A 25,353-nucleotide genomic window follows, 5' to 3' on the forward strand; every position below is an offset into this window, starting at 1 on the left:
TATTTTACTATATTAAAGAATTGTATACTAACACTATATTAAACTACACTAAAGAATACAGAAAGGAGACTTACAGAAGGCTAAAAGATACTAATGAAAAACACATGACTCCTTCCAGAGTCCTGACACAGCTTGACTGTGATTGGTCATTAAGTCAAAACAATTCACATGAAACCAAGGAAACAATCAGCTGTTGGATAAACAATCTCCAAATACATTCCAAAGCAGCAAAACACAGAAGAAGCAATGAGATAATATTGTTTTCCTTTTTCTCTGAGGCTTCTCAGCTTCCCAGGAGAAGAATCCTGGGCCAAGGCATTTTTCCAGAAAATATGACTTCCACAGGGAATTATGCACAAAACAGGTATTGCCCATTCCCCAACAGGCCAATCTGTCACTGAACGGGCTCATGGCTCCCTCGAACGTCTCTTGGTACAATAGAAAGGGAGGGCCAGAGATAGCACCCCTGACAAGAGACTGCAGAAAGCCCTTTATGTTTTAAAATTTTTGAATTGTTATTTGATGGACCCCAACCCACCGATTGTTCGACATTTTAATTGTAATTCACAATTGCAACAAAAGGGAAAAAATCCCTGCCTTAATGAAGGATCCAGAATCTGGTAAGATATTGGGGCCTGATCCTTAGTTCACATGGTGTCACCATTGAGTCAGGAACAGGAGTCAGGTGACACATGAAGTCTAACTCTCTTCAGGAGACTAATAATAATTTTATTAGAAACCCGTTCCTTTTTATACACTGCTCTGAAACAGGTGGACCTGATTGGTCCTTTAATCAATACACTTCACATGATTGGCTACTTAAGGAAACACACTTTAGTAAACCTCTTATGAGAAAACAACTGTTCAAAACACCAGCTGCAACATTGTTTTAATTCTTTCTCTTAGACTTCTCAAAACTCCCCAGAACAATTCCTGGGAAAGTTTATCTGGCTTTCTCTCTCTTACCAGGCTGCCAGTATCCACAACCTGGGGTAGAGGTTTTGCTTGTGTCTCCATAGAGAATGGTCCCAAGTGAATTCCATCAAAGAATGTGACGCCGTTTTGAGAATCTTTGAGTGCATGCCCTGAAGATTCACCTTGAACACCAATACTGGCAGAGAACCCTTGTGAACAGGACCTCAACACCACATCAGCACCTGTTTAACCTCTAACAGACTTATGCCCTTGGGAAAATGGTTAAGGTTACCCAGTGGTATCAGCGTTAACAGGGCTAGGAAAACTTCTGGGGAACTGGAAACTTGGTGGATGGATAAGAAATTTCGTTAAAATAGCCTTATATGTATTAGGCATTGTATTAGGCATTGTTACGCTTATTCTTTGTATTTTACAGTGTGTGAAAAAATTAATAGACAAGTCACGTAAGAGTGTATTTTTGTTTGAACAGATAGGGGGAGGTATGGGGAATAAAACAGAGAGTACAATGGAACTGATAAAGGGGCCTGTTATCTGAGGACTGATCAAGCAGAAACCATGGGAAAGACAGACACAGATAAAGGTTCTCAGGGCAAGAAGTGGCCAAGAAAAATATCGTGAGACTTAGTGATAAGATAATGTTAACAGGTGACATGATGTCCTGAAGAATGTGTAACCAGTGGGGGATTATTACCGAAAATAGAGCCCTATGTAAGTACCATACAAGTAAAAATCTCTATAAACCCCTGGTATACCATGCTGTAGTGTGTTGTAATGTCCTGTTTTAGACTTCCGGGTCCCGGGTCCCTTCCCAGGTGTGCCAATACCCATCTCCCTTCCCCCCTCGCCCCCTTGCTGAGTGAGTCCTGTCAATCAGGCTTAACATTCCAACAAGGCGTCGTGTGGTTGTTGAAGTTCAAAGGATGCCCCTCAGGCCCAGAGGTCATTGGCCTGTCTAGGTGTCCCTCATCCCTTGAGACCCCGCCCCTCCCACCTGGTTGGTGGCTCACCTGTCCCCTCCCCTCCCCTCCTCTTGAAATTAAAAGGTGAGTCCAGCCATGCGGTCGGGTATTCTGCTGGAGCTCTTCCCAAGATTCAGACCTGTGTCACCATGGAACAAACCTCTGGATATTAAACCCTCCAGCAGAATCCTCTCCTTTTTTCTCTTCACCTTCGCCTGAAGTCTTCTTCCTGAGGTAAACAGAGTTCCTCACAAGCCTGGACTTGCTTAGGGCCCAGCTGCAACCACCAGCAAGCTATAGGTGTCTCTGGGGTGATACACCACAGATGCTGCCTTCGGCCTAGCAGCGAGGATCAGACTGGCCCAAGCACAATCTAACTGGTAATATTGGGATTCATATTCCAATATTTGGCGTCCCTGGGTGGGCACGAACCACCAATACCCAATAAAACTGGCTTCTGATCTAAATTCGGATATCCCTGTATCTCCATCATCATTAACTCCCCTGGGCGGAGGGAAAAGTTTGGAGAGATTCCTTTCCCTTATCTTTGTCCTGCTGTGATTTCATTGGTAATAAATTCACTCCCTGTGCCGAGGCTGGGTCTATTTTGCCAATGCCGGTGCTCTGGGCGGGATCACTCCCATTCCTGCTCTCAACTCCCAGGCCTCTCCACAGCCAATCAGAGAATGTGATGAACAAGAGTCAGCCAATCAGAGAGAGCAGGTCTGATGACTCACCACTTGCTGGGCAGACCCTCAGCACCCAGTGTTCCTCACCTGGCCCACACCCTCCCTGCCCAGTCACGCCCCAATCCTCCCTGCCCAATCACAGGAGGTCTCAGCCAGGTGCAAGGCCACCGGAAGGGGCTGTGGCTGCCACCAGCTCAGGAGCTCTGTGGGCAGAGAAAAGGGGGTGACACCGGGACTGGGGACACTCACAGGGCGTCCCTTAATTACGCCTCCATTTGTGTTGGCTCAAGTGAGAGCTTCTGGAGAATCTCTTCCCACACACAGGACACTCATTGGGCCTCTCCATAGTGAGGATGTGCCTGTGGGTGACAAGGGTGGAGTTGTGCCTGAAGCCCTTCCCACAGTCGGGGCAGCGGAAGGGCCTCTCCTCTGTGTGAATCTGCTGATGTACTGAAGCACGGACAGACAACTCTTCAACTAATTAAAGCTGAAAAGAAGGGTATTTTATTGCAGCGCTGGACACATGAGGAATCATTTCCAAATGCAGGTGCAAGGAGTTGCAGACTCCTGCTCTCTATTTATACAGAAAAGGCTTTACATATCCAAGCAGTTTCTAAGGAGGTGTAGTATATAATCATTATCTGCCCACTTTGTATTATAATCAGCTGAATACCTAATATGGCTGCACAATTGCACTCGCTTAAGTTGGGTCTGTGGGATTTTGAAATAAAGGAGTGGGCGTATGGGAAGAAGAAAGCTCTCTTTCTCATGGTAAACTCTTCACCCATGGCCAGTTGGCAGGACTTTTTGATCTGCTTGTCATGCCCCAAGCCACTCCAAACTGTTTGATTATTCTTAAGGCAAGATATTTCCATGGTCTCTGCTTCTTCACAATTGCTACATCTACCCCTGCCACTCCTAGCTTTACTTTTCAAATATATTTGTTACTCTTTCACTAAGGTATGTGAGTTTTGCTAGCTAACTTAGCTTCTTAACCAATTTTAAAATCTTAGCTAAAATATGTAATCTTCTACTATCTCACTTGTACTCCCAGCTGGCCCCTTGACTCATCCACACTTTTCAATAACTGTAAATACATTTCCAGCTCACCCCTTGACTCATTACGATGAGATTGCAGCTGCTCAGAAACCACTTCCTACACTCAGGACACTCATAGGGCCTCTCCCCAGTGTGGACCTTGCAGTGATTGATGAGGTTGGAGCTCCACCCAAAGCCCTTCCCACACTCCCCACATTTGTAGGGCTGTGTCCCCATGTGGACCACCTGGTGCTGGATCATGTCTGAGCTCCAGAGCTCTGGCTGAAGCCCTTCCCACCTTCCAAGCACTTGTGGGGTTTCTGCCAGCCATGAGTTGTCTCCGCCACCTCTGAGTTCCAAATGGATCTCCAGCTGCCTTCTGGATACAGGGGGCATCTTTCCTCCTCACAGCTCCCAGGGCTGAGTTTGCAACTCCTCCTTATATGGCATCTCCAGGGCTTATCCTCCCCATTGGATTCCCATTCCATAGAGCTGCTGAAAACTGCCTCTTCCATGAGGTTCTGCAGCAGGGATTTGCTCTCCCTGGTCTCTGTCTGCAGCTCAGTGTCTGGGGTAAGAAAAGGAAAGGAAGGAATGAGGAAGAAAGAAGGACAGAATGAGAAAGGGAAGGAGCTATGGAAAAGGACAGGATGGGATGTGCCTCTGTGCCAGAGGGGAAGGTGAAGGAGATTCCCCCAGTTCATCCCTGGCAGGACGGCATTGGTAGTGGGGTTGTCCTGCAGCCAGGGAAAATGTTGGGCTGAGACATGGAGCAGAGGAGAGAGGGAAAGGGGCAGCGACTTCCTTCTCACCTGCCTCATGTCCCAGGCCATCTTCCTTTTCCTCGCAGCCTCCTCCATCTCCATCCAGACAAAGTTTGGGATTGACAAATCCTGGCTTGGGGGAAAAAATACATGTGAGACCCTTGGTCCTGCTTCCCAAGCCCAGCTCGAGAAGTAACTGCCCTGTTCACAGGCAGGCAGGCCCAGACCCTGCTCATCTCCAGCTTCCCCCACCCCTGCAGGCTGCCAGGATCCCCCAGCTCCAGGATTGGCCTTTGCTGCTCTCCCCACTCTGATGCCAATCAGAGCCCCAAAATCAAGGTCCCCCCACAACTGGCACCACTGCCCCAGCCACTACAGACAGTTTGCCACAGGAATCTTCCACAATTCTCCAAAAGGGCATCCGCGTCTCACTTTTGGGGCCCTGTAAGATCCAAACATCCCCTCCTCTGTAAACAAACCCTCCCAGAGACCCCCAAATGGATTTGGGGTGAGCTGTCCCTCCCCACTCACCTGTGAGATCTGGGGCATTGATGCTGCCAGGACCAGGGGAGCTGCAGACTCAGTGGGAAAGCGGGAAAACCGTGGGGTTCTGCTGTGGCTCCTCCTCTTCCTCTTCCTGTTCCTGCTCTTCCTTTTCCCATCCTCCGCCTCCTCTCTCCCTCCTCTTCCTATTGCTCCTCCTCCCTGCCCACTCCAGATCCTACTTTCACACCCTTGTCTGTCCCACGGCTGCAGCGTTTGGGTGGAGGGAACCAGAGAACTTCCCATGAGCCCCCCAGCGATGGGCAGGGGGCTTGGGAACCCACCCAGTGCAGATCCATTCCCCTCCAGAGCCCCAGGGAATCACTCCAGGGATCAAGCAGTGGGGACACAATAGGATCCCCACGGAACCACCCTTCTTCTATCCCATCCCTAACTTTCCCTCCACTCTCCCATCATTCCCCCAACCCAAGAACCTCTCCCAACTCAATTTGGGGATCCCATCCTGTAGTGAAACCCTCAGGTTTAGCCACAGCCCCGTGGAGAATCTGAATAATAGAAATGCTCACACAATAGCGAAGAAGCTTCCTGACTCCAGGGACATCCGCCCTATAACCTATCCCTATAGCCATGTAAGGCAATATCTTGTTAACCTTACTATTGGTTACTTATGGTCCCTCTAACCTTTTGCCATCGGTCAGGACTGGAACCGGGCCAAGGTTATAAAAGTAGCATACTGTACCCCTACTAACTCGGAAGAAGTGCTGAGACTCTTCACGAACCCCTCCAATAAAGCCATACATGTGGAACAGCTGGCGTCTTCTCCTTCTCCTCTCTCTACCGTCTGCTGGAGCCTCAAGTCAAGGGAAAGCTACCTAGCAAGCAAAGCTGAAATCATAAGAGCTGGCTAATCACTAAGAGCTGAATATTCGCTGCTTGCTAGGGGCTGACCCGTGGCCTTGGTCTGAGCGAGCTGGCTTCTGGCACTCAGTCCCCTTGGGGGCTGAGCTCTGGAGCTGTCATAGCTTGCCCTAGAATAAGACCAATTAAGGCTCATTTACCATCCCTCTCCCACTTTGAATCCTCTTTTCCCCTGCACTCCTACCCCTTTCCCATCGTGCCTTCAGTTCCACCTCTTGTCCCTGTGTTTGGTTTTGGGGGATCCAGGCCCCTCCTGCTCAGTCTCAAGGGATCACATCCCCCTTTTCCCTCAATTCATGCAGCTCCTGGATGCTTTTTCCTGGGAGCAATCCCTGAGTTTTGGGACTTTTGGGGTGTAGCTAAGAAGTGTGACAGCTCTGTCTGGCGCGCCCCTCCCTGTTGTGGTCTCTCAGCTGCCCCTGACACCCTGGGGATGCTGGGATTTCCCTCCTGGGACAAGAATGTTCATCCCCTTCCAGGAGCCCAATGCCTGGCTGGGGCTTCAGGTCAGGGGGTCCTTGAGCAGCTGCCCCAGAACCTCCCCCTGGGTCACCCAGCAGAGCCAGAGCCACTTGGCCTGGGTTCCCCAAAGGCCTCAGCAAGCTCCAGGTCCCTCCCAGGAACCCTCAACTCCCTCCAACCCAGCATCCCCCACATGCCCTATAAGTTTTCCCCATGGCACTGGCCATGGCCATGTCCCAACAAGTCGCTGGCCATGTCCCACCATGTCCTCACCCATGGCTGTCTCCCCACCATGTTTCCATCCCTGTCATTGTTCCCCACATCTCCATCCATGCCCGTGTCCACACATGTCCCCATGAATGGCTATGGCCCCCTCCATGTCCATGTGTCCCTATGTCACTCTCCATGTCTGTGTCCCACCATATCTGTGTTGTACCATGACCACAGCCATGTCTTAGTTCAATGTCTACTTTTACCTCAAGATTAGATATTTTAAAGGCATGAAGAGAAATTTAAAAAAAATCAAGACCATAACAAAAGGATTTCAGTGTCCATGCTGGCTGAGGATCCACGTGCTTGGGCAGAAGGCAAGAACCTTTTCTGGTGGAGTTTCTATCCCACTGTCTCCAAAATCTTGGTCTTTTCCCCAGTTTTTCATCATTTGGCTACGGAAGACACCCTTGGGCAATAGGAAATGAAAATCGTGGAATCCCTGAAGTTGGAAAAGACCTTGTCCCGGTTCAGGACAAATTTGGGAGAGAACCCCCAAAGGGGTTCCTCTAGACAGCAGACTGAATTGGCCCCTCCCCCAACTGGTTCAGGAAAAATAAAAGACCTCCTTGAAGAAAAGTGGAAAAACCTGTTTATTACGCAATAAAACCTAAACAGTATTAAACAATAAAACCTCTTGCTGCTCTAAAAGAGAAACAAACTCACAAAGTCCCCTCCGTGGGCTGTAGCTTGGCTCACTCAGTCTCTTATCAGTCCCTCTGGTGCTGGAAATGCAACGGCCCAGGCCCGGCCTGGTGGGCCACAGGTGTGAGCTGCCAGTGCTCCCCTGGGTGTTCAGGCCAGAGCAGGTTTAAACAGGTCCAAAGAAAAGGGAAAAAACCCCACAGTCCAGGGAACTTCTTTGCCTCAGCTAGCTAAAACTAACTAAAAGCAAAGGAGAGCTCTGTCCCACTGTCTGTCCAACTGCAGACAACACAGCACAGGAGCAGGAATGTGGAGGAGTGAGTGCCGAGTCTGAAAACAAACTCCGTGCTTCTTCTCTCCCCCTTTCACTCTCAGGACAAGTCCTAAAGGTACAAAACTTATTATTCAGCATAAACAGAACAGACTGGGGAAACAAGAATCATATAGTCCAGTCCACCCTGAACATAACTTCAACACCATTCAGTACTAGCTCATGTTACCAGAAGATAGGAATGAATGCAAAAGATTTTATGTGGTTGAAAGTCGAAATCTGCTGTCCCCAAGGAATTCCCATTGTTGGTCTGTGTCCCAATGGATGTTCCTGCTGCTGCATTTATCTAGCTGCCCACAGGGAACCAGGAAGATGTGAAGCCTCCAAGCCAGGTGTCTTCCCAACACAGATCAGCAGGACCATGGATCACCAGGGCTCTGCCCAACAACTGTCACTGGGGATCATCCAACGTGGATCCTCTCATGGCGGATGGAGCTGGAGCAGCACACAAAGCTCTTCCCACACTTGGGGCACTCACAGGGCTTCCCTCAGTGGCGCCTCCGTTGGTGTTCTGTCAAGTGAGAGCTCTGTGAGAATCTCATCCCACACTCCCAACACTCGTAGGGCCTCTCCCCGGTGTGGATGCGCCGGTGGATGGTGAGTTTGCAGTTTTGCTTGAAGCCCTTCCCGCAGTCGGGGCAGCGGAACGGCCTCTCCTCCGTGTGAATCCGCTCATGTTTGAGGAGATCGCAGCTCCTGTGAAACCTCTTCCCACACTCAGGACACTCGTAGGGCCTCTCCCCAGTGTGGGTGCGCTGGTGTTTTCTCAGGTCAGAGTTCCACCCATAGCTCTTCCCACATTCCAAGCAGCTGTAGGGCCGTTCCCCTGTGTGGATCACCTGGTGCCGAATCAGGGCCGAGCTTCCTCTGAAGCTCTTCCCACATTCCCCACACTCAAAGGGCTTCTCCCCAGTGTGGATCATGTGGTGCTGCACCAGGTAGCCCTTCTGCCTGAAGCTCATCCCACATTCCCCACACTCATAGGGCTTTTCCCCAGTGTGGATCACCTGGTGCCGGATCAGTTGGCCCCTCTGCCTGAAGCTCTTCCCACATTCCCCACACTCAAAGGGTTTCTCCCCGGTGTGGATCCTCTGGTGCTGGATCAGGACGGAGTTGTGGCTGAAACTCCTCCCACACTCCTCACACTCAAAGGGCCTCTCCCCAGTGTGGATCACCTGGTGCTGCCTCAGGGTGGAGCTCCAGCTGAAACACTTCCCACATTCCAAGCATCTGTGTGGCTTCTCCCTGACATGAGGCTTCTTCACCAGCTCTGAGCTCTGGCTGGATCGCAGGATGCATTCCTGGCTCACGGGGCCTCTTTCCTCCCCAGAGCTCCCTGGGCAGGGTTTGCTGCCCCTCTTCATGAGGTACATTTGGGGCTTTTCCTCCTCCTCCATCAGGCCACGCCCTGGGAATGAAAAATCCTGGTTTGGGGAAAAAATCAAGAGGAGAGCAGCTTGGACTGGAAAAACCTCCATGTCCAAGTTCATCTAGGAAAGGCATTGGGCATCTTGTGTCTGTAAGAACCTCCAAAACACCAAGATTCAGCACAGAAATCCTCTAAAGATCAAGATGCAAGTCTAAAATTTCCCAAACGTCAATATTCAGCAAAAACTCCCGCCAAAATAAAGAGATTCAGCCCTCACAAAAAAACAAAAGCACCAACATTTGCCTAATAAAGCTCAGAAACATCAAGATTCAGCCCCCATGAAAATCATGGATTAGCCCTACCCCGGTCACCTGATGCATCTGGGGGCACAAAGCTCCTGGGGCTGTGGGGGAGGCTGCAGATACAGGGAGGAGTAGAACCTTGTGGTGCCACCTCTTTCTGCTCCTCCTTCTCCTCTGTCCCTGCTCTTCCTCACACTCCTCTTCCTCCTACAACTCCTCCTTCTCCTGCACAATCCCACCTTTTCCTCCCACGTGCAGCATTTGACCAGTTCGTTCCTCAACCCTGCTTCTCCTTCCCTTCTCCTCCTGCCCCAGGCCCAGCACCCACTGCCGGCTCCCTCTTCCCCCCCAAACCCACAGCATCCCACGGCAGGGGCAGGGATGGAGCTGGGGCAGGTCGGGCTGGGGCAGCGCTGGGCTCTCGGCCGCTCCCGCCCGCACTCGGTCCCCACTGCAGCCGCTCCCGCCAGGACAGCGCGGGGGGGCCCGGCCTTGGCGCTGCCCCACTCCCACCTCCCCAAATCCCCCTCAAGGGGGGCCCAGCAACTGCTGAGTCATCAGCGCCATGTGCTATGATTGGCTGAGCACTGCCTGAGGGTGGGGCTGCAGCAAGGGGGGACACCCTGCTCCAGGGGGGATGTCCCACAAATGGGGGACCCCCATGAAAGGAAGAAGAGGAAAGTGTCTTTACAAACAGATGCTGTGAATCTGCTCAGAGATAGAGCCAGGAACTTGTACATAAGGAAGTGACAGGAGAAGCCACCAGTTTGAGAAAATGTTATTAACTGATGACACAGACTGCTGCTTAGCCAAGGTCCTGCTAAAGTCATGAACTTGGAGAAGAACAAAGACTTCTGTGGTGGTTTGACGAGGAAGAAGTGGGAATTCTGGGATGCTGTGGTCAAACCAATGGGTGCTCGGATTTTGATATTGGCACCTGGTGTGGCCAGTGGGGTTTGGACACACCTCCGAGAACACACAGGGGTTAAAAGCAGAGCTTCGGCCCTGGGAGGCTCTCTTGGGACTTCGAGGGAAGGAGGTCAGATCTCCCTTTCCCCCTTTCCCCCGTCCAGCTGCTGCTGCTGTATTGGAATATGTATCCCAATATAACCAGTTAGATGGTGCCTAGGCCAGTTCTGACCTTCGCTGCTGGGCCAGAGGCAGCGCTGCGGTGTTTCACCCCAGTGGTACCTTGGCTGGCGGCAGAGTGCAGCGGGGCACAAGACAGGACTCCGTTCTCCTCAGGAGAGAGCTTCTGGCGATGGTAGAGAGAAAGGGAATGGATTCTGCTAGAAGGTAGCCAGATGTTTATTCCATGAGTACAGATACGTCTGCACTGGGCCACTGCTGGTAACAGAATGAAGCCGCATGGTCTCATTCACATTTTAAGCTCAGGACAGGGGAAGGGGAGGGGACAGGTGAGTCACCAACCAGGTGAAGGGGCAGGGTCTCAAGGTACTAGGGACACCTATCACACGACGCCTTGCTGGTATGTTAGCCTGATTGACAGGGCACACTCAGCGAGGGGCGAGGGGGAAGGGAGAAGGTAAAACAGGATATTGCAACACACCACAACATCTCCCCCTAGTTTTGTTTAAAAAGAAGAGGGCTGTGTTTATGGTGCAGAATGATTCTACTGAGGCTTCCAGGTCATCCACTGGAGCACTGAGGGCTTCCAAATGGTAGACTTCAGGAGGGGGAGATGAGTTTGAGATTAACTTGAGAACCATGCGTCTGATTACTCCAAAAACAATGCTAAAAACTACAATAACTACAACTAAAATAAACAGCACTAAAATTACAGTTTTCAGAATAGATCCCAACCAGCCCGAGAGTCCCCAGCCATTGAAAAGTCCATTCAGCTCGTTGTCAGTTTCTCTGTTGATGTCTGAGAGCCTTTGCCAAGGCAGTCCATATGTGGTTTGGGCTGCGGTACTATGTAGGAGATTGCAGGTGGGATGATCACGAGTAGGACGAGAAGCAGGCTCGGTCTCATGACGTCTCGAGGCTACACACGAACAGTGGGATCTAAACTGGTACAAAAACTTGAGACAAACATATATTACAAACTATTCCAGATAGGAGGCTTAAATGGAATTTCCTCCAGAGAACGTGCGCGGCGTTTTCTTCTCCAGGCAGCGTGAGCAACCTGGGGTGCTTCTGCAGATTTCTCTGAGACTTTGGGAACATAGGGCTTTACCCATTTGGAAGGAACCCACCTTAAACCAGAGGGGGTGGACACACAGGCGTATCCACGTCCCCAAGTAACCAATTTGTAAGGTCCCACCATTTTCCAAGTCTCAGGGTCCTTTACTAAAACTGGAGGTTTTTCTTTCATCAACCTGTGACTGTTCCCCCCAAAGTGGCGTAGGATGGGAGGGTTCAGGCTGTCAAAAGAACAATTCAGAAAATTTATTGTGAATAGCGCCCTGGATAACCGGATGTGGGGAGGTTCTACCTTCAGAACCTGTTGTTGCTGGTCCAGGACCCTTTTAATATCACGGTGAGTTCTTTCTACAATGGCTTGACCTGTAGGGAGTAGGGGATGCCAGTTTTGTGCTCTACTCCCCATTGCTGCAGGAAGCTCCCGAATTCCTTGGATCTATAAGCAGGCCCATTATCAGTTTTCAGCTCCTTGGGGATGCCCATGAAAGAAAAAGCCTGTAAGAGGTGCTTAATAGCATCAATAGATGATTCTCCTGTGTGGGCAGAAGCATAGACCGCTCCAGAAAAGGTATCTACACTAACGTGAACATATTTCTGCCGTCCAAAAGCCTGTATGTGTGTTACATCTGTTTGCCACAGTTCACAACTGTTCAGTCCCCTTGGGTTTGCTCCCGTACTCACTGTAGGGAGTGCGTGTTGTTGGCAATTTGGGCACGTGGCCACAATCGCTTTGGCCTGTTCTCGAGTGATGTTAAACTGGCGAACCAGGCCAGGTGCATTTTGGTGGAAAAGCTGGTGGCTGATTTTTGTCTGCTATCAGCTCTTGAGGCTTTGTCAGCCTCTTGGACCTTTTGTGACTGAGGAAAACCCATTCTATGATCAAGAGAGAGTCCCTCTGGTCCCGGTCCTTTTTTGGTGTGTCCTTTGCCTTAGGTGTTTGTTTTTCCTCCCACTGGAAAATAATTCCATGGAGGTGTGGCAACTTACCTAGGATGATGAATTTGAATGGCAGATCAGGCCGGCATCGGTGGGCCTGTCTTGTGGACATTGCAATCTGAACCTTTTCTAGAGCTTTCCGTGCCTCTGGGGTAATAGACCTAGGAGCACCTGGGTCCTCTCCCCCTTTCAGTAAATTGAAAAGAGGGGCAAGGTCTTCATTAGTCAGACCAAGCCATGGTCTTACCCAATTCAAAGACCCACACAACTTGTGGACATCCGCAAGGGTCTTGATCCTTGGATTGATTTCTAGTTTTTGAGGAACAATGGTCCTATTTCCAATTTCTAAGCCCAAATACTTCCAAGGTGGCATCTTTTGAATTTTCTGTTCCTGGAGCTCGAACCCTGCAACAATCAATGCATCGATCGTTAGGTCAAGCGCATGTGTTAGTAAATCATCATTGGGGGCACACACAAGGATATCATCCATATAATGGTAGATGATGGCCTTCTCTGCGGCTGCACGAACTGGGGAAAGCAGGGGAAGAGACATACCACTGGCAGATAGCTGGAGATACCTTTAGGCCCTGAGGAAGAACGGTCCAATGGTACCTTTTCATAGGAGCTTCTGAATTGATAGAAGGGACAGAGAATGCCAAACGCGGTGCATCGTCAGGGTGCAATGGGATTTGGAAAAAACAATCTTTAATATCAATAACAGCTAATTTCCAATCTTGAGGAAGCATTGTTGGGGATGGCATAACAGGCTGGGGAGAACCCATATCTTCAATTACATTATTAATTTGTCGGAGGTCACAGAGAAGTCGCCACCTCTTTTTGTCAGCTTTTTGGATGACAAACACTGGAGAGTTCCATGGGGACATGGTCTCCACAATGTGGCCCTTTCTTAGTTGCTCTTGTACTAGTTCTTCAAGCACTTTTATTTTTTGTTTACTGAGTGGCCACTGTTTCACATCAACTGGTTCGTCTGTTTTCCACTTAAGTTTTTGAGTGGGGCGCTGTTGTTTAATGACTGCTGCACAAAAATGCTGTGGAGAGTCTGGAATATTAATTGTGACACCCCACTGGGCCATTAAATCTCTCCCTAACAAAGGTTCTGAATAATCTAACACAAATGGACGGATATTTGCCAATTGTCCGTTTGGACCCTCGAATTGAATAATGCTTTTGGATTGCCTTGCCAATTGCAGACCTCCTACACCTCGAAGGTGACCAGCAACATTTTGTAAAGGCCAGTGTGCTGGCCAGTCTTGTACTGGAATCACTGTGCAGTCTGCACCTGTGTCTACAAGCATCTCAATGCGTTTAGACTCCCCACCCCCACTGACATTGCACCACAATTTGGGTTTATCTGTCCCAATAACTTGGACCCGGGCGACTGTGGGCCCTTGTTTATCAACATTTTCAGGTAAAGATGGCACAGGGATAGCTTGAGCAACAATTTGTCCCTTAGGAAGAAACAGGGGTGGGTGGAAACAGTGCAGGCTGAGAACAAATTGCTTGGGATCTGATGTTGTTATTCCCGGAGCAATTTCGATCTCTTGTGGTGTGTTTTTGTCCCCAGTGATGATGTACTTACAACGAATTTGGTTCCAAGTACCCTTCTGTTCAGGATTTACAGAGACAAAATGCCAGTCAGTGTCCTTCAGGTGGAGTGACTCTGTCAGCTGCAACCTGTAAGGCTCATTGACAGAAGATGCGGTTAATACAGAATCACTTAAATCACAACAAAGGTTATTTTGTTTCACTTTCAACAGTGGACTAGCAGACTTGGTCTTTGAAGCACCTGCTTCACTTACACAAATGTTAATATTATTGCGCGCTTGATTTATTTTGCTACCCTTATTCTCTTGGCCTGCTCCTTTTATGTCTGCACGCCTGGCAGGCTGGCGCTTTATTCTTCGTTTTTTTGTTGATGACCCCAGGGAGGGCTTGTAGTTCTCCTCCCCTGCTATTTTTAAATTCATCAAATTCCCTTTTCAGGGGGCACTGGTTACTCCAGTGCCCTAGCTTATTACAAAGCAGGCATGGTTTAGTGGGCTCAACCATTGCCGGTCTCCGCTGCTGCCCAGGGTACTGCTGTGCTGAAAGAGAAGGTGCAGGGCTGGCAACAGCAACACGCTGAGGTGGTCTTGGCAGCAGCCTTGGTCTGGTGTCTTCAGCAACACTCATCAGAGGCACTTTCCTGTTACAGACTAGAAGCATATCTTTTAATGTAGGGGAAGGTTCCATAGGAAGGCTCAGGATTGCCGCTCGACACTGTTCATTTGCATTTGTAAACGCTATTTCTTCTAAAATTGCTTCCCTTGCATTTTCCTTTTTAACTTGTATTTCAATGGCTCTAGTTAGCCTTTCTACAAATTTCACAAAAGGCTCTGATGGTAGTTGTTTGATTTTACTATAGGGCTCAAAAGGCCCCTCAGGTTGGAGGGAAAAGAATGCCTTTTCAGCTGCTTCCTTTACTTTCTCAAGTGTTTCTGCAGGAATTGCAGCAGCTTGGACTGAGGGAGAAGACCATTGACCCTCACCACAGAGGTGCTCAATGGTGATAGGGTTACCATTGTTGTCTTTTGCTGTGTTTGGATCAGCCTGTAAGCTTGGGAGAGCATCTTTTAGCAGTTGTTTCAATGCTGATTCCCATAATTTGAATTCCGTGGATGTCATGAGACATGAAAACAATTGTTTTAAATCATGTGGAACCACAATAGTCCTACTTAATTCAGAATTTAAAAGGCCACGGAAATATGGACTGTGTGCACCATATTCTTTATGAGATTTACAGATCTCTTTAATCAATTGTCGTCCAAAAGAACTCCAATTAGCAGTTGGGGCTGCTCCAGCTTGAGCTGCAGGCTGAAACGTAACAGGGGCCAGTGACAACATGGCACCATGCATTGGGTCTGCTGTCCCCTGCTCTGTATCCCTTGAATCAGAAGCATTGGGATCACAGCTACAGGTTTGGGGACAGGCAGTGGGTGTGTCCCCACCGTGGGAACCCGGGGAGGGGGCGGGGACAGGGAGCCGGCAAGGGGCGGGGAAACCGTGGGAACAAGGGGCGGGGTCAAGGGGCTGGCAGGGGGCGGGGATACCGTGGGAACAGGGGGCGGGGTCAAGGGGCTGGCAGGGGGCGGGGATACCGTGGGAACAGAGGGCGGGGTCACCTGGTGACATCACGTCAGCAGCCGCCCCCTGGCAGGAGTAGAGGGGCGGAGCTGAGGGTACTGCAGGAAAGGCGGGGGGAGGGGGGAAGGTGTCACGAGGAACAGGAGGAGAGGGGGATGGGGCAGGAATTTTGGGATGCTTAAGAGGATTTTGGGAAGAAGAAGACCAGGTTTGGGAAGATGCCACGTGGCACCCACCATCTTGTGCACCCCTAGGGACTGGGGGCCATTTTGGACATCACTGCTCTCCGAAAAGCTAACACGTGCTCGGGATTTTTTTGGGGAAAGAGGTTTAGGGGTTTTAGAGGGAGAGGGAGGAACAGGGAGAGCAGAGGCACATGGCTTTACATTTGGCTTTTTCTCCATTTCCTTTTGTTTGAGCAATGCTGTTCGAATTTGTAAACTCCAGAACACAAATTTAGCTGAGGGTGATTTCCCAGATTGTCCTAAGGTTATCAAGTCATTCCCAACTTTATCCCAGAATTGAATATTGTGGATTTCTTCAGGGGAAATATTTGGGAACTGCAGAAAAAGCCATCTTATAAACTGTTTCAATTTTCCTTTAGAGAATTTCACATTACTCTTGATTAAAATGCTAACAATATGATAATACACTCCCCTTTGTACAATGCTAAGTTTGGAACCCATGTTAAAAAGCAAAGTACTTAATCCCGCCTGACCAAAAACAAAGCTAAAATCAGCTACCAATTTCTAAAAAAAACCACAGATAGAAAGCGATAACGAGCAGACAAAAGCTTCACAATGCAGCTGTATATACTGCTTTTAAAATTCCCCGGCAGCAGCAGCAGGGCACGCCCTGCCGAACAGAGGCAGAAACAAAGCCTCCCCCGCGGTGGAATGCAGCACCCCCGCGGAGCAGAGAGAGCAGCCACTCCACGTGGCAGCCGAAACCGGGACGCCCCCCCCCCCCGCCGCCGCGTGTGCAGAGCACTCCCGACCCCCGCAGGTCCCCCGGCCACGTGGAAAGAGAGCCCCCCCCCTCCTCCGCCAAGAGAAAGAGAAAGAAAATCTCCTAACACGTGTCTGGACACGCTGCTGAGCCGGGGGGGGAAGGGCAGAGAGCGATCCCGCTCCGGCGCGAATTCTAAAAAACAGTGAAACACGCAGCAGGAAAGCTAAACTAGAACGCTATGAATTCTTGTCTGTGGGGCTGCGCAGCCAAAATGCAAAGGCAAAAAAGGAACAGAACTCGCGGCAGAGTCTGTTTTTGAGCTTCTGCTCTACCGAAAGCAGAGATACTCACGTGAAATGGAAGCTGTAGGCTGGGTACAGGCAGGCAGGTCTCCACCGGAAAAGGACCTCTCTCTGGGTGCAAGAGAGGCTGCCCTTTTCTCCCTCTGGAAAATGTGCTCACCACAATGAAGCAGGGCTTTCCAAAGGCGCCGAACAGTCCACGAAACTTTTTCTGGGAGTATTCCCAAAGTCTCTAGCTGGGAGTCTTGAAGCCAGGCTCCTTTCAGCTGGATGCACGGCTGGCAGAAGCTTCTCTGAGGAACTGCGAGTCCGTTTTTGGGCTCAGGGTCGCTTGCCCACCCACAGGGACGCCAATATATTGGAATATGTATCCCAATATAACCAGTTAGATGGTGCCTAGGCCAGTTCTGACCTTCGCTGCTTGGCCAGAGGCAGCACTGTGGTGTTTAACCCCAGAGGTACCTTGGCTGGCGGCAAAGTGCAGCGGGGCACAAGACAGGACTCCGTTCTCCTCAGGAGAGAGCTTCTGGCGATGGTGGAGAGAAAGGGAATGGATTCTGCTAGAAGGTAGCCAGATGTTTATTCCATGAGTACAGATACGTCTGCACTGGGCCACTGCTGGTAACAGAATGAAGCCGCATGGTCTCATTCACATTTTAAGCTCAGGACAGGGGAAGGGGAGGGGACAGGTGAGTCACCAACCAGGTGAAGGGGCAGGGTCTCAAGGTACTAGGGACACCTATCACACGACGCCTTGCTGGTATGTTAGCCTGATTGACAGGGCACACTCAGCGAGGGGCGAGGGGGAAGGGAGAAGGTAAAACAGGATATTGCAACACACCACAACACTGCTGTGCGGGGGAGGGGCAGCCATGTGGTAGGCCTGGGCCTGGACAGAGATGGGGGGTGAGGAGGCCCTTGAGGATGGGAGGGTGGAGGAGCCCCAAGAGACAGCGATCGGGCAGCCATCCTCCCCCCCCTCAGGAGAGAGAGAAAGAGAGCCGGCGTCGGAATTTGATAGCAGCCGGCCCAGGAGGAAAAGGGGGGGAGAATGCAGTGAGGAGGTGCCGGCCGGAGCTCTGGGACAGGCAGAGACTGAATTTTAACCCCTTTCTTTCATGACTGGGACCTCGCAAAAATGCTGATTCTCCTCAGAGCTGAATAAGAAGAGAGATAAGAGATGAGATAACCAAGGACCTGGCCCGAAGGACGTAGAGAAGACTGGCTGAGTGGAGAGAGAGATGCTTGGAGTGGCCTTTTGGCTGGACTTTTCTTGTGTAGCCATAGACTCAGTTTGTTCCTGTGACACAGAGACTGCACTTAGGGGGAGGCAGTGCCTCAGAACCAGGAGGGTTCATTGTGGGGACCCCTCAGCCCCAGGGGGTTGGAAAAAAATGGGGGGGACAGATGTCCCAAAGCAGAGACTGTGCCTTTTTGGAGTGAGACAAGGCATCCTTAAAAGACAACCCTAAAAGCAGCTCTGGTCCATGCACAGTGGTGAGAGCACTGGGCATGGAAGGAAGATGTCACAAGCGGCAAAAGGACTTTTCGGGCGGTGCCGAGTGACATGGAAGCACACGAGGTTTCAGCGTGTTTCCAGGGGAAGCCTATGGAACAAGAAGGACTCCTCCCCTCTTCATGGACCAAAGTTTGAGTATTCTAAAGGGTGGTGCCAGGCTGGGCAGTTGGTGATTTGGGGGAGTGTACTGGATTGGGAAATTTTGGTGGTGGGGAGGAGGAAAGTGTTTTTTGTAAGGTTTTCAATTTTTTTCCCTTTTAGTTTTTTCCCTTCTTTTCTTGTAGTTTAGGTAATAAAGTTTTCTTTACTTCTAAGCTGGAGCCTGCTTTGCTTATTCCTGGTCACATCTCACAGCAGACACCAGGGAGAGGGTATTCTCATGGGGGCACTGGCTCTGTGCCAGGCCTAAACCATGACAACTTCACAAAGCCATGATAACCGTTTGCTACATAAAAGTAGGGAGCATAACAACGGGATAGGTAGTAGGTGGATTGGGAAGTCTGTATCTCTCAAGTACTTCACCCAATGGGGAAAGGAAGAGGGAAATGCAGCCAAGAAAATTAGGATGATCAGGAGGCTGTGTCCTCCAACAACTGGAGAGACTCCATAGGAAATGTCCCATGGCCTCTGCCTTTCTTTAGGAATTAAATTACTTTTACAGGACTCGTCTGTCTGCTTTGTGGACAGAAACCTCTGGTGATGTCAAGTTTTCCACACACCTTGGGACGCGTCTGGAATTCCTTCCACCATATGTAGCAGCGGGCAGTGAGTGCAGCTGAAGGTGCCTCACCCAGTTTGGGTGATCGGCTCCCTTGGGGGACAGCAGCACGTGGGATTGATTGGGTACCTGAGTGAGCAGGAGACAGATGAGTGACACATCAGGGCGGGCTCTGAAGAGTGAGCAGGGAGAGAGCACTGAAAATCTCATCAGTGAGTGCACTGGGATCTTTGGGGAGTGAACATGGCAGGGCACCCATGCAGGGTAGAAAAGAGAAAGCCAGGAAGGGGTCCTGTGCCAAAGGGATGATGATCCCAAACTATCTCTGAAGGGTCCCTTCCGAGAAGCTGAGGGAGTTTGCACATTTCCCCAGAGGTAATTAAGGACTTGGACACCCAGAGAGGCAATAAGGGAAGCGGAGAAGGGATTTAGACAACAGGGGATGGATGGATGGATAGTGTTGGTGTGCTGGGAAGAGACTGGGTGAAGAGGAGTGTGCAGCAATACGGTTAAGGCAAGAAGCAGCAAGAGGAATCTATGTGGTAAGAAAAAGAAAAGAGGAGGAAGAGAAAAATACTGAGGATTGGGATGTTTTTCAGCAGGGTCTTATCCACAACCTTTGTCAGCTGATCATTTGTATCCCTGGTTTCCAGGAGAGGAAAACAAGGAGGTCAGGGTTTCAGGGGGTTTCTCTCTGGGGGCAGCAGCAGCACCGGGCGCAGAGCTGCGGCACCGGGAGCACGGGCTGGGGGCCTGTGGGGAGCTGCGGGGCCGGGCCGGGGCTGTGGGGCAGCCGGGGCTCAGCGCCGGGCGCTGCCTGACCCCACCAGCCCCGGGCAGGGCCGGCAGCGGCCCCCGGCCCCCAGGAGGCTGCGGGACGCCCCGGCCGCTGCCCGGCCCCGTGCAGCTGCCGGCCCTGCCCGCCGGGGGGCGCCTTTGGACACTGCGGCAGGACAGGGAGCGGCTCTGGGCTACGGGCTGGGGAGGGCACCCTGAGCACAGGGAGGAGGAGCAAGGAACACCTGGGAAAGGCGGATTATAAGGGAAGGATCAAGATATTCTTTGGGTCGCTGGAAAACAAATGATTTTGCAGAAAGCTCAGCAGCTGTCAGAGGATGAGCACCCACAGGCACTGAGGGGGCTGCAGGAGGGGCACAAGAAGGCCCTGCAGCACTTGGGCACAAAGGCACAGCAGGTGAGTGCAAGAAGGGAGCAGCAAAAGGCCAAGCTGAAGGCAAAGGCCAGGGCACAGTTCCTACAGCCCCTGAGGGATCAACCCCAGGGCCCAAGGGGGCCCCAGCACCCAGGGCACGGGCTCGGCCACAAGCACCTGGCAGAGGCATTGCCCTCCTCGGCAGGGGAGAGCCCACCCAAACAGCCCCTGGCAAGGAACCAGGGCTCCAGCTGCAGGGCACAAGGACACTGCAAGCACAGACAGCAGCACCCTCAGCACCAGCAAGGCCACCCCTTGATGGACATGGATTGCCAGGGCTGTCACAGCTCCTATCACACCAGGGACCCTCCACACTGCAGCCCTTGAGAACATTCAGGGTGGGTCTGCATTGAGAGGAATCCTCTCCTGATGGACACAGGAGCCTCTCAACCCACTCTGAATCTTAGACCTAATGGGCAAAATAGCAAAGGCATGGCTTAATTATTAAGGGAATAGGTGGGAAAGATGAGCAGGTATGATTTAATCAACCACTATTAGGAGATGTAGGGGATACGTTTGAAATAAATGGGGTTTTTTTTCTTCCTACTGCAATTGCAATTTACTGGGAAGGAATTGGTGTCTGGATTTTGATATTGCAAAAGGTCATACAGAGGCTCATGCCGTTGTACTTTTGTGTCCAATGTCGGGCAAGGCCTACGCTGAAGTGAACCCAAAAATTTGGGAAGTCCCAGGGAAAGAGGGAAAATTAGGTATGGAGCCTCACCAAATTACTTTGAAGCAACAAGGAAAAGAGGTTGCTTGTATTGATTTAAAATCAATACCCTATTCCAAGAGAGGGAAGGAAGGGCTTACCGCTTATCACTCACTCCCTGTTAAAGGCAGGGTTTTGGAGCCAGGGATCTCTCCCTAGAATACTCCAGTCAACAAACTGGATGGATGGACACAAGGAGGAATCACAGAATTTTCAAGTGTTAAAAAGCAGATTAACTGAGGCTCCTGCTCTGGTCATCCTAGACAGGGAGAAAGAATTTGAATTATAGGTGGATTTTAAACAGGGCCATGCCAAAGGAATTCTTGTGTTAAAATGTTTAACCCAGTAGCCAGAGTGGCCTCAATGTCTGCAGAATTGTGCAGCCACAGCTTCCATAGGAACTGAGGCCTGAAAACTGATGACAACAGGACAATCTCCTATAGTTCAAGTCTGGCATCAAGGTAAAACTTTGACAATCAAAAGAGCCTCTAAATGGATGTGCAGGGCTTGGTTGTTACAGAATGAAAGTTGTTCAATGGTGCAGGAGGATTTAGAACTGAGGACAGGGCAAGGGTTTAACCCAGCCTCCTGTTTGAACAGCCTGGAGAGGGGCTGGCAAGGAACCCAGGACTGCACTCAAGGGACAGAGCTCCAGACCCAGGCTGGGACAGATTGATGGGACATTCCCTGGCCTGAGGGAGAAAATGTGTTTGTGGATGGCTCTGCAAGGGCAGCAGAAGGGAAAAGAGCTACAAGACAGGCTGTTATTAAGGAAGGGCAATCAGACACAGCGCAGGTCACCGCCCCATGCTCAGCTCAACCCGCGCAGCTCTGGGTGCTTGTGAGAGCCTGGCACTGAAATGCCCTGAGCAGGAAGGCTTCAATATCTTCTGCTGACACCATGGCACCTAACAGGGGGGCAAAAGCAATTCTGACTGCTTCAGCATTCACTGCATCACTTATCAGGAATTTCTAAAAGAACAATTCATAGAGAAGGGATTGTGGAAGCAATAGACTCAGAAAGAAAAAGTCATTTTACTGGAAAGATCCTTCAGGGGGTTATGGCAGCTTTAGGAATACAATGGGACTTCCATATCCCCTGGCACCCCCAGAGTTCAGGTCAGGTAGAAAGAACGAATGGGGGAAGAAAGAAAGAACAAAAGAACGAAAGAAAGAACGAAAGAACAAAAGAAACACCTTTGGAAGCTGGTGATAAAAACCAAGATGCCATGGGTACGGCTTTTGCCATTGGCTCTCGCAAGAAGAAGAGACAGGCTCAGGGCAGATATTCAATTATCTCCCTTGGAACTGATGTCTGGAATTCCTTACCCTGGTAATTCTCCACCTAGAGCAGGGTGGAGATGAGGGATGTACATTTACAGCAGTCTGTGGCCACAATCCTGTCTCTTGTGAAATCTCTCCCACAGGAAGCTGGGCTGGCACAGAGCCTGCCCTGGCACTTTGCTGCTGCCAACACCCAGCCAGGACATCGGCTCCTGCCTAAGGAGTGCAAAGCAGCACCACTGGTGGCCAAGGGGCCCATGCCAAGTGTCCCTGAGGCCAGAAACAGCCGCCAGCACAGCTCAACACGGGGGGACCCCTCAGCCTGGCCTCAAGGGCTCTGAAGCCCCGGAGATTTGCACTTCCCGCCCGCAGCAGGAGGATGGGAGGCCGCCCCTGAGCCTGCCCTGAAGGCAACGCAGCAGCAGCCAGGGCTCCACAGCGGGCCAAGCCCCTGCGCCTGCCCACAGATCCTCGCCTGGAATCCTCTGCAATCCTGGCCACCCTCCTCTGCCATCTCCAGCCACTGGGGCCAAGCCTTGCTGCCACTGCTGCAGCTTCAGCGCTGCCTGGGCCTGCACTGCCACAGCTGCTGGGGAACACCAGGGCACAATTCCACTCTGGGGCTCACTCACACCCACACTCTGGGCTGCCTGGGACTGCATTGCTGCAAAATGTACCGATTTGTGTTCTTTTAAATATACTTTCTCTACTCAGGTTTGGTTTGTCTTTGCCTTGAGGAAAGGAATTTTAAAGGTTTTATTTAAGGGATGTTACACCATTCAATGGAGATGAGTTCAACCTCTCAACAGACTGGGAACAGCCCAACAGACACCCACAGAGATAACGACCAGCAACAAAACATCAACATTGCCCAGCAGCAAACAGCAACCAACAGCTACCCCAGACACTGCCCCCGGCAGAGCTGGAGACACCTGGGCTGGAAAAAGGCTGAGAAGGAAATCCACGAGTTTGGACCTAATTTACATCAGAGGGGAAGAAATCTGGGTCTAATAGGAAACCAAACACTAAAAACTTACACAACTTGGAAGCAATGAACATTAAACCAGTGGATTTCTGTGGGTTTTGGATGGTATAAAGTTTAGGAAAAATCAAGTAAAACTCACGTGTCATTGAACAATTTTCTCTCCACACCCGGGCTGTGTGTGAGTGAAATGATTTCTGTGCACATCCCGGCCAGAATCAAGTAAAGTAATACCTTGACTTTTTAACACTGGAAATGTTGGAGAATTTTAGCTCTTCCCACCATTCTGGTGACCAGATTACAACATTAGAATGTTTTTTTCTTATTAGTCTTTCTTTTGGTCAGTAGGGTTTAGGTCAGAGGTGTCAGAATCAATTTCTATTCTTAGGAGAAGTAGAGGCTTTTCGGGTATGTGTGTGCTTGTCTCTTACTGATGGCACAATTTTGGTCTGGGTTTCTCCATGCTCACCTTTAGGATGCATTTGGAAAAACCAGAAGAGGTTTAAATGTGACGCTTTAACTCATAAACAGTTAACAGAATACTATTGTAAAATAGGAAAAAAAAGACATCAAAAAAAAGGCAAAGGAAGGTGGGTGGGAAAGGAAAAGGGGAGTCACCAGGTTACTGCCCTGGAAGAGAAGCTTTGGTTCTAATCAGCCTGAGAGGAGCTTTAGAAATGCAAATGAACACTGCTGGGCAAAGGGTGGACAATGCACCTGGGTCTCTTGCCTGGGGCAGGAATTGGGCTGATTCCCTCTGCCCCTCACCCCAAGCTCTGCCTGCTGGCACTGATGGAATTTGCACAGCTCAAGGCAGAGCCCAGGGGGAGGATATCTGACCCTGCAACACAAACGGGTGAAGCTGCAAAGGGAAACGGCAAATGGAGAATGTTGAGAAAACTTCACTTGAAAAAGTGGGGGGAATCATCCCTCTGCCAACTCCAACATGTGCTGTCACTGTCTGTGTTATATAGGGTGGATTACAGCATGGTGGCTGTTGCTACCACAAGTTCAGGAAAGCAGTTGGGAACACAAGTATTTGATGTTCAAATTACAGAAAATTGGCCAATTGATGCAGCCCTGGCTCCTGAGGCAGTGCAAACAATGGGAAAAACATCAACATCCACCAGAACAAATCCTACAACACCATGAACCAGCCCCTGGGAACCCAAACCAATTCATATCAGGAGCCACAGAACCCATTTCTCATTTCAATGGCATCATTAGATTACAAGCTGTCCTCGGAATAACCAACCAGACAGCTCCAGCTCCTGACCTTCCTGCTGAGCAATCCACTGAAATGAGGAACACAACACTTAACCATGGGATGGGATCAGATCATCTGTTAGCAGAAGAAGGAGGAGTTAATGAAAAATTAAATTACCCAAACTGCTGTTGGCAAATAGATGACAAAGGAAAAGCGGTGAAACGGAAAACAAAGAAAACAAAAAAGCAGCTCATGTTCCAGCTAAAAGATGAAAAGAATGGCAATGGGACACGGTTTTGTGGCTCCATGACAGACCATGGGTTAAACAAATGCTGTTTCTCCTCGGATGTGCTACAGCAACTCTCATCTTTTTACCATGCTCCACACCTTGAGAGTGCAGCTCATTCACCAGCGGAGAGAGGGATGCAGCCAGGCCTCCTGATCCAGAAACGGCTACAGAAGGACAGGGAATGAGGGCACTGAGAATAATCCCAAAACCAAAGACACAGTAAGGCAAAAAAAAAAAAAAAAAAAAAAAATTCACTGAGTGAATCTGCCTGGAGATAGGGCCAGGGAGGTGTAGATAAGGAAGGGAGAAACCATCAGTTTCAAAACCTGTTACTAATTAACATGGACTGCTGCTCAAACTCCCGCTGAATTCCTGAACTTCGGGAAGAACAAAGACTGAACAGAGCCATGAATATCGGCTGTTATACAAAAGTGGGGGTGCACATTAACGAGGACATGCAGTTGGTGGATCGGCAGGTATGAACCTTCCAAGTACCTCAGCCAAGGGGCAAACGGAGAGGGAGATGAGGCCGGGAAATGAGGATACAAAGGAGGCTGCGAACTACAACGATGGCAGAGAGCGCACGGCAAATGCCCCGCGGCCTCTCCCTCTGCCCAGCAATAAAGTCACTTTTACACGACTGCTCTGGGCACAGAAACCTCCGGCCACGTGAATTTCCCCGCACAGCCCCGGGCACGGGGCAGCCCCCTCTGTCCCAGCCACAGCAACCGGGCCGAGCCAGC

General features: G+C 50.3%; 1 protein-coding gene across 1 annotated transcript; it reads right to left on the bottom strand.

Annotated features, from left to right (window-relative positions):
* Nucleotides 1-1,949: 1,949 nt before the first annotated feature.
* On the bottom strand, nucleotides 1,950-9,723 carry LOC135441711 (zinc finger protein 239-like). The gene is made up of 3 exons (XM_064701255.1): nucleotides 4,918-9,723; nucleotides 4,435-4,519; nucleotides 1,950-4,190 (listed from the first exon to the last, which is right to left on the bottom strand). The coding sequence occupies exon 1, from the start codon at nucleotides 9,004-9,006 to the stop codon at nucleotides 8,005-8,007; it is 1,002 nt and encodes a 333-aa protein (XP_064557325.1). The 5' UTR covers nucleotides 9,007-9,723; the 3' UTR covers nucleotides 1,950-4,190; nucleotides 4,435-4,519; nucleotides 4,918-8,004.
* Between the last annotated feature and the right edge of the window lie 15,630 nt (nucleotides 9,724-25,353).

This window comes from Zonotrichia leucophrys, unplaced genomic scaffold, assembly GCF_028769735.1.
Source record: "Zonotrichia leucophrys gambelii isolate GWCS_2022_RI unplaced genomic scaffold, RI_Zleu_2.0 Scaffold_445_41868, whole genome shotgun sequence".
In the NCBI taxonomy this organism is placed as follows: Eukaryota; Metazoa; Chordata; class Aves; order Passeriformes; family Passerellidae; genus Zonotrichia; species Zonotrichia leucophrys.

Excerpts from the sequence above, each read along its gene's own strand:
- LOC135441711 (XM_064701255.1), bottom strand. The coding sequence starts at position 9,006 with ATGAACTTGGACATGGAGGTTTTTCCAGTCCAAGCTGCTCTCCTCTTG.